The 11,924-nt window shown below is 33.5% G+C and overlaps 1 protein-coding gene across 1 annotated transcript; it reads right to left on the reverse strand.

Annotated features, from left to right (window-relative positions):
• Positions 1-3,396: 3,396 nt before the first annotated feature.
• Positions 3,397-9,591, reverse strand: LOC145034193 (protein transport protein SEC16B homolog). Its single transcript, XM_078982556.1, has 13 exons — positions 7,354-9,591; positions 6,982-7,284; positions 6,781-6,906; positions 6,542-6,664; positions 6,300-6,443; positions 6,075-6,206; positions 5,860-5,994; positions 5,640-5,767; positions 5,451-5,559; positions 5,023-5,355; positions 4,768-4,956; positions 4,346-4,683; positions 3,397-4,275 (listed from the first exon to the last, which is right to left on the reverse strand). The coding sequence occupies exons 1-13, from the start codon at positions 9,160-9,162 to the stop codon at positions 3,777-3,779; spliced, it is 4,368 nt and encodes a 1,455-aa protein (XP_078838682.1). The 5' UTR covers positions 9,163-9,591; the 3' UTR covers positions 3,397-3,776.
• Between the last annotated feature and the right edge of the window lie 2,333 nt (positions 9,592-11,924).

Here is an 11,924-nt window from a genome sequence, read left to right on the forward strand (position 1 = left end):
ATATATATATATAAAGGTTCAAATGAGAACCAAAAAAGGTTAAGAACCATAAGAACCTTTAATTTTAGATGTTTATAAAGGGTTTAGGGTTTAGGGTTTAGGGGTTAGGGTTACCCTAAACCCTTTATAAACATCTAAAGTTAAAGATTCTTACGGTTTTTAACCTTTTTTGGTTCTCATTTGAACCGCTCCATATATATATATATATATATATATATATATATATATATATATATATATATATATATATATATATAACCAATTTAGTATAAAATAATTAAAGAACATAGAAAGTTTAGTCATACATTCGAATGAATCGAAGCAGGATGCAAAATTCAAACTTTTGTTTACGTGAATTTGATGAGACTTCGCTTAATAAATTAGATATTTTTGTTAATTTTTTATATGTTTTTCTTTATTTTAATTATACCAATATATTGTTTAGAATATATATATACTAGTTTATAACCCTTGGGAAACCACGGTTATACAATTAATTGAACTTTTAAAATAAAAACTAAAAATTATTAATCAGTTATTTTAAATCATTATTAATTAAGATATTTTTTTAGTTATATAAATTTTAATCATTAATTTAAATAAATATATGAAATTATATCAGTTTATATTTTGTATTAAGTTTATTTTAATTTTTATTATAATATTATTAATTTAATGTAATTAAAGTGATAAATTTAAATTTTGAAAATTGAAATGGAGAATCAATAGGTTTATAAATGTCATGTATTTATTACGAGATATAATATGATGATAAATGGCAAAACGAGAATAAAATAAGTATTAATTAGGAGGTTTAATAAGATAACAAATGTCAAGAGGAGAATATAATTATTTTTTTATTAGATAGGGAGATATATATATATATATATATATATATATATATATATATATATATATATATATATATATAGAGAGAGAGAGAGAGAGAGAAAGAGAGAGAGAGAGAGAGAGAGAGTATATGCTTGTTATTCATCTTCTAGTCTTAGATAAAAACATACTTTACAAACATTACAAACATCTATCGCACGCCTAAGTATTCGATTTGATTATTATATTCGAAAAAGGGTATATGATAAACAATAAGTTAATATTTATATACTCATATTTAAATTTGAAAAGTCGCCTACGCACCAAAACCGTCCACACCGCACCAAACCGCACTGCACCACATAACGTGGTTCGGAACTTTCGTGGTATGGTTTGCGGTTTCCAATAATTTTAAACCACACGTACGGTGCGGTTTGTGGTTTTACCTCTAAACCGCACTAAACTGTACCGCAAAAACCCCTATCTAAAAGGGGGAAAAGTATCATGCACTTAATTTTTATCAAACAACATCAATTGTCATTTAAAATGTTAAAAAAATCATCATTTTTATAACTTAAAATACTACTTTTTAAAATATTTTGCTCTGTACAGCATGCACATATATTCATTTTCATATTTATATATGATGATGCATTTTATATTAACAAAATGACATCAGAGTCATATCATATACGCAATTGTTACATTGAAGCTAAACAATTGATAAGTGTGTGACAACAAAATCCATCCAAATATATAAAAAAAAAATCTTCTAAAAGTGTTATGTGTTTTCTATCCTCCTTAATAAATGAAGGTTTTTTTGCTACTGGTCAATCTCTCATGGGTTTTGACACTTGTTATTTTGTGGTAATTTTGAAATAATTATTATCCACTTGTCAATTTTTGGTTTGTTTTAATTTTTAATTAAAGTTATATACTTATATATGTAAAGTATTAAATATTATATATATGATATTAAATTATAATAAATATGTTTCTTTCTTTCTTATTTTAAAGTTGTACATTAAAAAATATTTCATTTTTATACTTTAAATTTAATCATTTTTTAAATTAACCCGTATAATATACGGATCTCACACCTAGTAAGCTAATATATATCCTTTGTTTATCGTGTATGCTTGAGCTATAATAACAAATTCGCCGAGGTTGTGTTCTATTTCTATATATTTAACCAAAGAATTTTTTACACATTAATTTTATATGGATGTTTCTTAGATTTTTTTTTCTTTAAAAAAGACATAATCATTCTAGATGTTTATGAAGATATTATTAAGAGACTTAAAAAAGATTGGTGACATCGTTCTTTTAGCCTTATAATTTTATGCTATTTCTATATATTTAACCAAAAAAAATTACACATGGAAGTTTCTTTGATAAAAAGAATATATATATATATATATATATATATATATATATATATATATATATATATATATATATATATATATATATATATATATATATATATATATAGAGAGAGAGAGAGAGAGAGAGAGAGAGAGAATTTAGAATTTAGAATTATTATATTTTTTTTTCTTTTTATATGTGTGTGTGTGTGGAACTTTAGTGATTTTTCGTCGGATATAAATGACTCATTTTTGTAGTCTATCTTGAAAAGACATTAATTGTTACAAGATCGTGGTCTTTATATAATTTATTTATTATGTTAGTGTGCTGATTGTATTTCTTTATTTATTTAACATGCATTTCTTGCAATAGAAAACATAGCTTTTTTTTACGGGATGACCTTTTTCCTTATCGACCAAATAATATTGATCAACGCCTCGTATCCTTCCTTTGTGGTTACAGCCAACTAAAAGAATCAAATTCTAAGTTTTGAACATGTTTATATTGCAACCATTGGCTGGATATTTAACTTATAGAAATGTTTAAAATGGCAAAATAAAAAGCAGTAACGAACAGCTTGGTCAGTTTTCTAAAATGCACATCCACATTTCAATAGCATGTACTCCTCGGCCTAGCGGCCCCATACAAATACAAGCTCCAAGACTGGAGGGAATTTGAAGTGGACGTGGGAGAAAGGGACCAAGAAAGAACTCCAATTTTTATTTCTCTGGAGACAAAGGTTTGGCTCCAAAAAGATGATGACAACAAATAACACACAAATTGTTTTTTATGCATTTATGTTTAAATGTATTCAATAGGTAATTAAAGTTTCTTTTGGGTTCTCATTAATCATTATCATCAGAGTGTATTCTAATAGGGTAATTTTGTCATATATGATGTGAAAACGGAAACGGACGCAATGTCATGAAAAAATCCCATCAAATTGAATGCCATGGTGATTGCAATGAGAAGCCAAAAAAGAAATTGTGAATACAGTTAAAAAAATAGTAAGAAAGTATGCATATTGGTTGTGATTAACCTTTTGCTACATTTTGTAAAAGCAACACAAAATCCCTGCGTGATATAAATATAAAGTAAAGAAGAAGAAAAAAAACCATTGCACACTAGGATCAGATTGATTCCCCAAGAAGTATTTGAAACTGGAGCTTCTTCAAGAGAGGAAGAGGGAGAGGGAGGGAATTTTAAGTTTTAACCGTAATAATGTACTTACTGTAATGTACAGCGGTGGTCCGTCTCCCTTTTTTTGGTGTTATCAAGGCAGAAACCAAACCACCACTCCAAAATTTAACAAAACCTATGATATGTATCATCACTTCAATCACTCGCTACAAGTACAAGTAAACAACTAAGTACATGATATGATGCATGCACTTCCAACATACAAATCCTTATAATAAAAAAAATTATATAATAATAATAAAAAAAAAACCTTAACCTTAACCTTGTTGCTCTCTCTCTCTCTCTCTCTCTCTCTCTCTCTCTCTCTCTCTCTGTCTCTTTCTTTATAACAAACATCTCCAAGTTGGGTAATAGATATAGATATATGTATATTTACACCCTTAAAGATCCACCTCCTGAAGCTCATCATCCATGATATGTGAGGATGAGTGGGACTGCATCATACCAGATTCCCTTGGCATTGGCATTGGCATGAATGATGATGGTTTCTGGGCCTGGTCTGAGAAAGAACCCCATGAAGCTGTTCTTCGTGAGGCAGGTGACATGGCATGATTTGCGAATTTTGCTGTTCCGGCTTCTGAAACATTATCCATGCTTGCAAACTTGTGCTTGGCCATCACATTCATGGAAGATGGATTTGGAAAAGATTGGAATGAGGAGTTGTTGTTTACAGAAGAAAAGGAATCAGGAATTATTGCTTGTGTTTGTGTGGTATCAACAGAAGAGGGCTCAACTGACTGTTGGGCTGCTGATGCTGAAGCTGTGGGAACAAAGAACTTAGGGTTTGGGTTTGTAGTTTGTTTGATGTTTGAAGCAGGAGGTGGTGACTGGAACAAGTTGGTAGGGTTTCCACCACCTTGGTTGAAAGTGTCAACATACCTGCCCAACCATTCATCAATTATCCAAATTATTATTAATATTAATACCAACACAAAAAACAATCACCCACCTTGCACGAACGCCAGTCCTTCCACGTGCAGAGAACTGATTGGAGGTGGTGGTGGTGGTGGTGGTGGTGGTGGTGGCAGGAAGTGGTGGAATTCCTGAAGTGTGTCCTCCCATGGGCATTGGGCTTGTGAAATCTGAGGTCCCATTGCTTAGGTGAGAGTGAGAGCCTTCACTCTTTAAAGCAGTCTTTAAGTTGTATTCTGGTGTTCCATTCTGGAAGGCTGCCATTGTTGGTGGTGGTGGAAGGGCTGCTTCCTCTGCTGGCGGATCAACACCTTCTTCTACCCATCTCTTAAGTTTCTCGTCATAATAGAACTTATTTGTATCGCCCAATTTCGCCTACAAATAAATAAATAAAAGGAAAAAAGAGATGATTTTTTTGTGATGATTTAGTTTAGTAGATAGATGTAGATGGCTGTTTACCTGTTTGTCACCACCACGTGGCTTTAGAACCAATCCCACGGTCTTTTGAAAGAGCTGGGATCCAAAGCCGAAGCGACCAAAACGTGAAGTAATCCCCATCCCAGATGCAGATGCAGATGCAGATGATGATGATTTAGTTTGTGAATCAGCAGAGTTTTCCTTTGAAGATGATGATGTGTCACCACCAGCCTGTCAATTAAAATTAATCAATTGGAATTGGATATGATTTATGAATGAAGTTAGTTACCAACCAACCTGAAGCTGCTGCCTAGGAGATCGACCGAAGTCGGGTTCTGAAACACTTCTGTTGTGAATTATCTTTCTGTTGTTTCCGTCGTCTGACCACTGATCCATTGACGCAGACGCCACTAATGACGACATTGCCATTGTTGATTGACTGGTTGATACCCCCCGTGATGGTGGTGGTTGCTGATGCTGATGTGGATGCTGATGATGGTCGAAACCTCCACCTGATGTTGATGGTACAGGTGGCGGCAGCCCCCCAACTACACGATGTGCCGTGCTATCAAAAAGGTTGAGCAGCTTACCAACTAATTTACCAGGAGCTAAGTTTGTAGAGAATCCACCCTGTCAGTCACCACAGCAAAAAAGCAATTTTAGAATTCCACGTTACTTTACCAAAGGCGAACAACATTCATTGATTCATTATATAGACAATAGACCTGTTGGTGAGTTTTTATCCTGTCCTCTAAAGACGAAACCAATTGTCTCCATAATTCTACCTCAGGAGCTCGTCCTGTTTTTAAAGATTTTGATACTGACTGGCAGTACCTGAATGATTTATATTATAATAATGAATATGTCAAAAATAAATAAATAACTACTGCTTAATATTTGTATGTATTGTGTACTTTAATGCGTCGGACACTCTTCCAACTTCAGCCAACATGTGAGCATATACAAGCTTGTATGGTTGAAATGGTAGCAGGGTGAACTGAGAATTCCCCAGAAGTTTTGCATATTCATACACCTCAGTTCTCTGGATGCATTTCACAGGTACAAGTTATTTCAAAACCAATAAATATTCTAATAGACCAAACACCTCAGTTCTCTGAGATTTGAGAATGGCACCTGAATCGCTTGTGGACCCGCATATGTCCTGGGATGTTTCCAGTGATCAGCACCGATCAGACACAGTCTAGCGGTGTCCGAATACGCCTCAAAGTTTGCTTCTGCTACTAAGTAGCAAATGTGTGCCGCCATAATCTTATTATTAAAAAATAAATAAATAAATAAATAAACGCAGGAATCAAAATCACATAAAAGTGAAATTAAGCTGTGCTTACATTACTCCTCTCCTTCCACAAACAATCACCAAGATGGATAAGGACGAGTTCATCATCTTTGGTTCTGTTAGCCGTAATCACTGCCAAATTCTCTTCCCAGTCTTCAATCATACAATTACCACCACCTTCAGCCTATACCAAAGTAACAAATGACCAGGGATTCTTATCATGCTTTACATAATAATAGCAAAAAACGCATTTTAATAAAACAGAATTAATGATTACCTGTTGAGACATATTTACAGCACCAGTAGTGTCGGCTGAAAATGCATCTGCAGGTTGACCCGCAATAAGTAGGCACAACGTCCGCAAAGGTGACCCTGCTACTAAATGACCAAGAGCCATTTTTCTAACAGTATCCACATAAAACTGCAAGCAAACAAAAACACAATACAATACAAGAATTAATAATATATATATATCAAAGGAAAGGAAAATATACTTTCTGCATGAAAAACTGTCAAGACCTGATCACCAAGTTGTGCAGCAAGAACAAGTGCTGGCCCCCAGAGTTGACCCTCTTGTGCACATTGAAGAGCCTCTATTTTTTTACCAGAAACCAGCAGAGTTTGGACTTCAGAGGCTGTTGCCTAATCACATGTATATATCCATAAGTGTTGGAAGCAAACAAATATATATATATATATATATATATATATATATATATATATATATATATATATATACATAAAAATATTATGAATACCTGAGTCTCTCTTTCCGAAGGTAATTGCTGCAAGCAGTGGGTGAAGTGGCCATAATTGTATTCTGCACCGCTCTTCTTCACAGATGCAAACAGTCTAGCAACAGCAACTTCTGGAGCATCATTTTCCTGTTCAAGTTCCAAAATACCAAATTCTATGTTCATACAAAATCACTTGGCAATTGGCAAGACAATGGGATTTACCTTTGATGTGGAGTCGGTACCAAAAGGAGAACGCAATTTTCCATAATGCTGCGAAGCTATTTTGAGTAAAGAAAGGAGCAGCCTCAGAACTTGACTGTCCCTGTAATTCATGTTAGAAGATTCAGAGTGTGTGATCCTCTCATCAATCCATTTACTCAACTCTTTACCACCAACATTTCCACCAGCCAGTGGACCAGGAAATGACTGCCGACCTAGACTTTGAAAGTAATCTGCTCCGCTGCTTGACACATCACTGGAAATTTCTGCCATGCTATGAATACAAATTGACCTGCCATTTGAATCCTTCAACAAAACAAATAAATATTTGTTAGGTCGTGTGAAAAAAAAAAAAAATTTAAAAAAAATACCGACCTGGCTTCCATAGGATGTGTTCATGAGGGCAGCAGCATTGTCTTTCATCACGATTAGCTTTCCACCAAAACCAAAAGTAACCAAAGCATGAGGAGGGCGGCCAGCTGATGACCTTCCTGCTTGCTGACCACCACTGTGAAATGGTTGTACTTGTTGGGAATAACCTGAACCTGATTGGTTCATACTGCCATAGGTTTTTGGGATATTCATCATCTCACCTTGCTTGAATGTGGTCTGGTTAAAGTTTCCACTTGGAGCAAAGGATTGGGCTCCAGAAATGGCAGGGAACTCACTAGTGCCATGGGAATTTTGGTTGCCTGTAGGATCTGACATAGGACCACTACTACTCTTGGCAACAGTATCAGGCTGCCACATACTTGATCCTTGTTGGTCAACATTACTAAAAGACCCATTCCACTTGTATTCTTGTCCTTGACTACTAAAAACTTGAGATCCCAACGTTTTCTCATCATTCCCATAGTAAGTGTTAGTTGCAGTTGCAGAAAACCCATTTTGATTAACCTGGTTCTGGGCAGGTTGCCACATTTGCTGTTCAACATTACTCAAAGACCCTTTCCACTTGTAATCTTGTCCTTCAGATCCTACCTGTAACTGCTTCTTTGTCTGATCCTGCCCACCATAATAAGTACTAGTTGCAGAATACCCATTTTGGTTCACCTGCTCCTGTGCTTGAGAATTATATGCATCCAAAGAGCACCATTCTTGAGTGTTCATGTCATAATACCAACCAGGGTATTGGGGATCGAAAACCATATTTGATGGATACCCATTGTTTTCTTGTGAAGCCTCATCCCATGATAAACTCTCATTAGTTTGATTCCAAGTTGTGACACTTCCAGTCATGCCTTTCTCTGCTACAGCCTCCACAGCAGATTGGACTGTTTGTTGCTGCAAATAAGAAACCTCTGGTTTCTCTGTCCACTCAGAAGTAGTACTTGGATCATGAGCCCCTTGTACGTCATCATAACCTTCATTTACTTGATACCATTGCCCAGTGTTTGCATCATACTTCCATCCTGGATAAAGATTCTCCCAGTACTGACTGCTGTTTGGATCTTGACCATCTGTACTTTGTTCCCCAGATGTAGCATAAGCTTTGACCTCTGTACTTTGTTCCCCAGCCGAAGCATAAGTCTGGACCTCTTGAAATTGATTTGAGTAATCATTAACATTCTTCCTATGCATGGAATCATCTACTACATTGCTGCTTCCTGACATAACAACATTCTGTTCCAGACTAACCAAGTTACCTCCTTTCCCTATTTGATCCACAGAACTATCTCCAAATTCAGTGAAAAAATCGTTGTAGGATCCAAACCCATTACCATCATTCTCAGCAGGTTCAGTAGCAAAAGCTGCCCACTGCACCTCCTTAACACCAGGACCACCTCCAGATCCATGATCCCAACTAGCTGTAGAACCCAAAGGCTCCTCCAAACCAGCTACCTCGGTATTGGGTTCTTCACTCACGCTATCAAATGCAAATGAATTTGAAGAAACCAATGGACGACCATGGTCTAAAAAAGTGTCAGTTGACGCATGTTTGGTATCCCCATCAATGGAAGAACAAGCTTCACCTACCTTCCCCAAATCTTCGAGTCCAGTGCCAACATCACTGATACCTAAATTAGCAAAAGCTTTAGCATCATCAGAATCGTTCCCATCAGCTAATTTGGTCGTTTCTGAGGATAATGGAGTGACCTTATAATCATCATCGTCATCATCGACCAATTTATCAAAGAAATCTTCGTCAGTATCCTCCACCTGAAATGGAGGATTTGAAGCCATCTATACCAGTCAAAACCTAACCTAAAAAACCTCTCTCGATCTCAATTGGGTTCAGAACCACGTTATAGATCCGGAACAAGAACTCCTAATAAATCTAGAAAAAACCCTAAATTGATATATATCAGATTAAACACAGGAGAGATCCAGCTAGGGTTTTACGGATCACCTAACCAGAATTCACAAAACCGTGAATTGCATCATCCAAATCCCAGAGCAAAAATTTACCTTCGAATAGTCTTAGCGCATCAAAATCGAACAAGATTGATCCCCAAAAGACATGAATACATTACGAAATTAACTTAGATACCAATATGACGATTTGAAGAAAATCGCATTACGTATACAAATCAGAGAGAGAGAGAGAGAGAGAGTATATTGGAGAAGAGACAAGCCCTCGATTTCGAACCAGGTGACTCAACTAGCCACCAACGCGTGGATTATAATGTTCTTTTTTCTTTTCACCGTCTTCTCAATTACTTTTGTACATCAAAATAGCTAATCTATTTCATAGAATAACAGCATTTTTATTTATTTTATTTACGTTTATCAACAAAAACATATATTATTATTTTAAAAATAAATTCACATATCTCCTAATTTACTTTGGAATTTATACATTAAATCGTTATATCTAAAAATACATTTTACTTAAATTACTTATTAGTTTTTTATCAATAGATTTTATTGACACGACATCCATATAATAATAATACTCCTACATTGACATTTTATTAAGATATAAATTAAAAGTCATTGAACAGCAACTTATTTGTTATTGTGAGCATTTTTGGGAGTTTTTTTTTAAGGTTGTTATTATTGATTTATTAATAATGAGTATTTATTATCATTGGAGCACATTATCTTTCTTTTTTTTTATTGATCATTCGGTGTTTATATATATATATATATATATATATATATATATATATATATATATATATATATATATATATATATATAGAGAGAGAGAGAGAGAGGAGAGAGAGAGAGGGTTCAATTGAGAAAAAAAAAGTTGAGAATTGGGGAATCATTCTCAGTCAATCATTTATTTTTACCGCAAAAGGCTCCAACGTACCGGCGGAAATGGGAAACGAATGCACATGTGTTTTCCAACATAACGTATTTCCTTAAACAATGTTAATCATTACCTTAATATATACAAAAACATAGTTATTTTCGTTTTTTTTTATAAGCTATTTTTATCAAAAAATTATTTTAAATATACCAAAATTCATGATTTTTTATTCTCTACAAATAGACATTCATATTGATATAGTTTTAAGATAAAATAAAAAATTTATTTTTTTTATATTTTCAGCTATCGTTATTCATAAATGAATAACAATGCATCAGGTTTTATTACAGTACATTTGTTATTCACTTATGAATAAAAAGTATGTTTTTTTTTTACAATTTAAGTATCATTCATATATGAATATATCATATAATAAACTTAGTATATTCATATTTTAATATTGGACGATGAATTCACTTGTGAATATTAACATAGTATATTCACTTGTGAATATTAGATGGTATATTCACTTATGAGTATTAAATGATATTTCATATGTGAATATTACATAGTATTACATGGTATATCACATGTGAATATTACAGAGTATATTCACTTGTGAATATTAGATGATCTATTCAATTATAAATATTACACAGTATATTCACATATGAATATTACAAGGTATATTCACTTATGAATATTGAAGGTATTTTGACAAATATATATAATTTTTATATGTTATTCACATATGCATAGCATACAGACTTGCATATTTGTTTTGTGTTTTTAATAATCATATACTGATTCAGGTGAGAAAACATATTCATATATGAATATAACGTGGTAATTTAGTTTATGCATTTCATCAAACAGTTGGAGTACAAACAAGTTCACTATTTTAAAAATGTTAAAAACATCAAGTTATCAATTCCAAATCATCATATACTTCCGATTTCGACTTCAGATGCGACATCCTATCTCTGATCAATTTCTCAATTTGATTTTAATTTCCGAAAATCCGATTGGGAACCTGTGAGTGCCGATTCTAAGTCCCTCAATGCCGACTGTGATTGCGAGTCCAGAACTCCGATTCCAATTTCATGAACAGCGAAGAAATTCCGGTTTAGTTGAAGAAATTTGGATGATTATTGAAGGTTGGAGGAAAAATTTACAAGTTTGTCACCGTGTCTTTTATGCTTAGATTAAATGAGTGGCTGAGAATGATTCCCCCATTCTCAACCTTTTTTATTTTCTCAATTGAACCCACCTATATACATAAAGATATGATACTTTATCAATCTTCTGCCATAATATTTTATGTGTCTCATTCTTACACTTCGAACTATGAAGAGGGATATCGTAATCATAATCGAAATTTAAGAGCACACTATGTATACTTTGACTAAATTTATTAAAATTCTCAATCTAAGCTTTAGATTTTGAAACGAAGTACAATATTCTCTCCCTTAATTATAGCAAAACAACTTTTCAACCCTTACGACTTTGCAAAGTATAACTTTTGTTTTCTATAATTAATATTGCTAACTTGCAATAATTGCCTTAATAATTATACAATCACAACATTTATGCTCCCACTATCATGATGATTATAAGCATAACACTTATGCTCCTACTAGCTTTGATATGTTTTAGAAAACAACTAAACTTCCAGAAAACAATACTTATTGAATTTCTGAAGTTCATATTTCTAATACCTAATGCTTTGATAATCCTTTATCTGAGC

This window comes from Lactuca saligna, chromosome 3, assembly GCF_052625555.1.
Source record: "Lactuca saligna cultivar CGN05327 chromosome 3, ASM5262555v1, whole genome shotgun sequence".
Taxonomy (NCBI): Eukaryota; Viridiplantae; Streptophyta; class Magnoliopsida; order Asterales; family Asteraceae; genus Lactuca; species Lactuca saligna.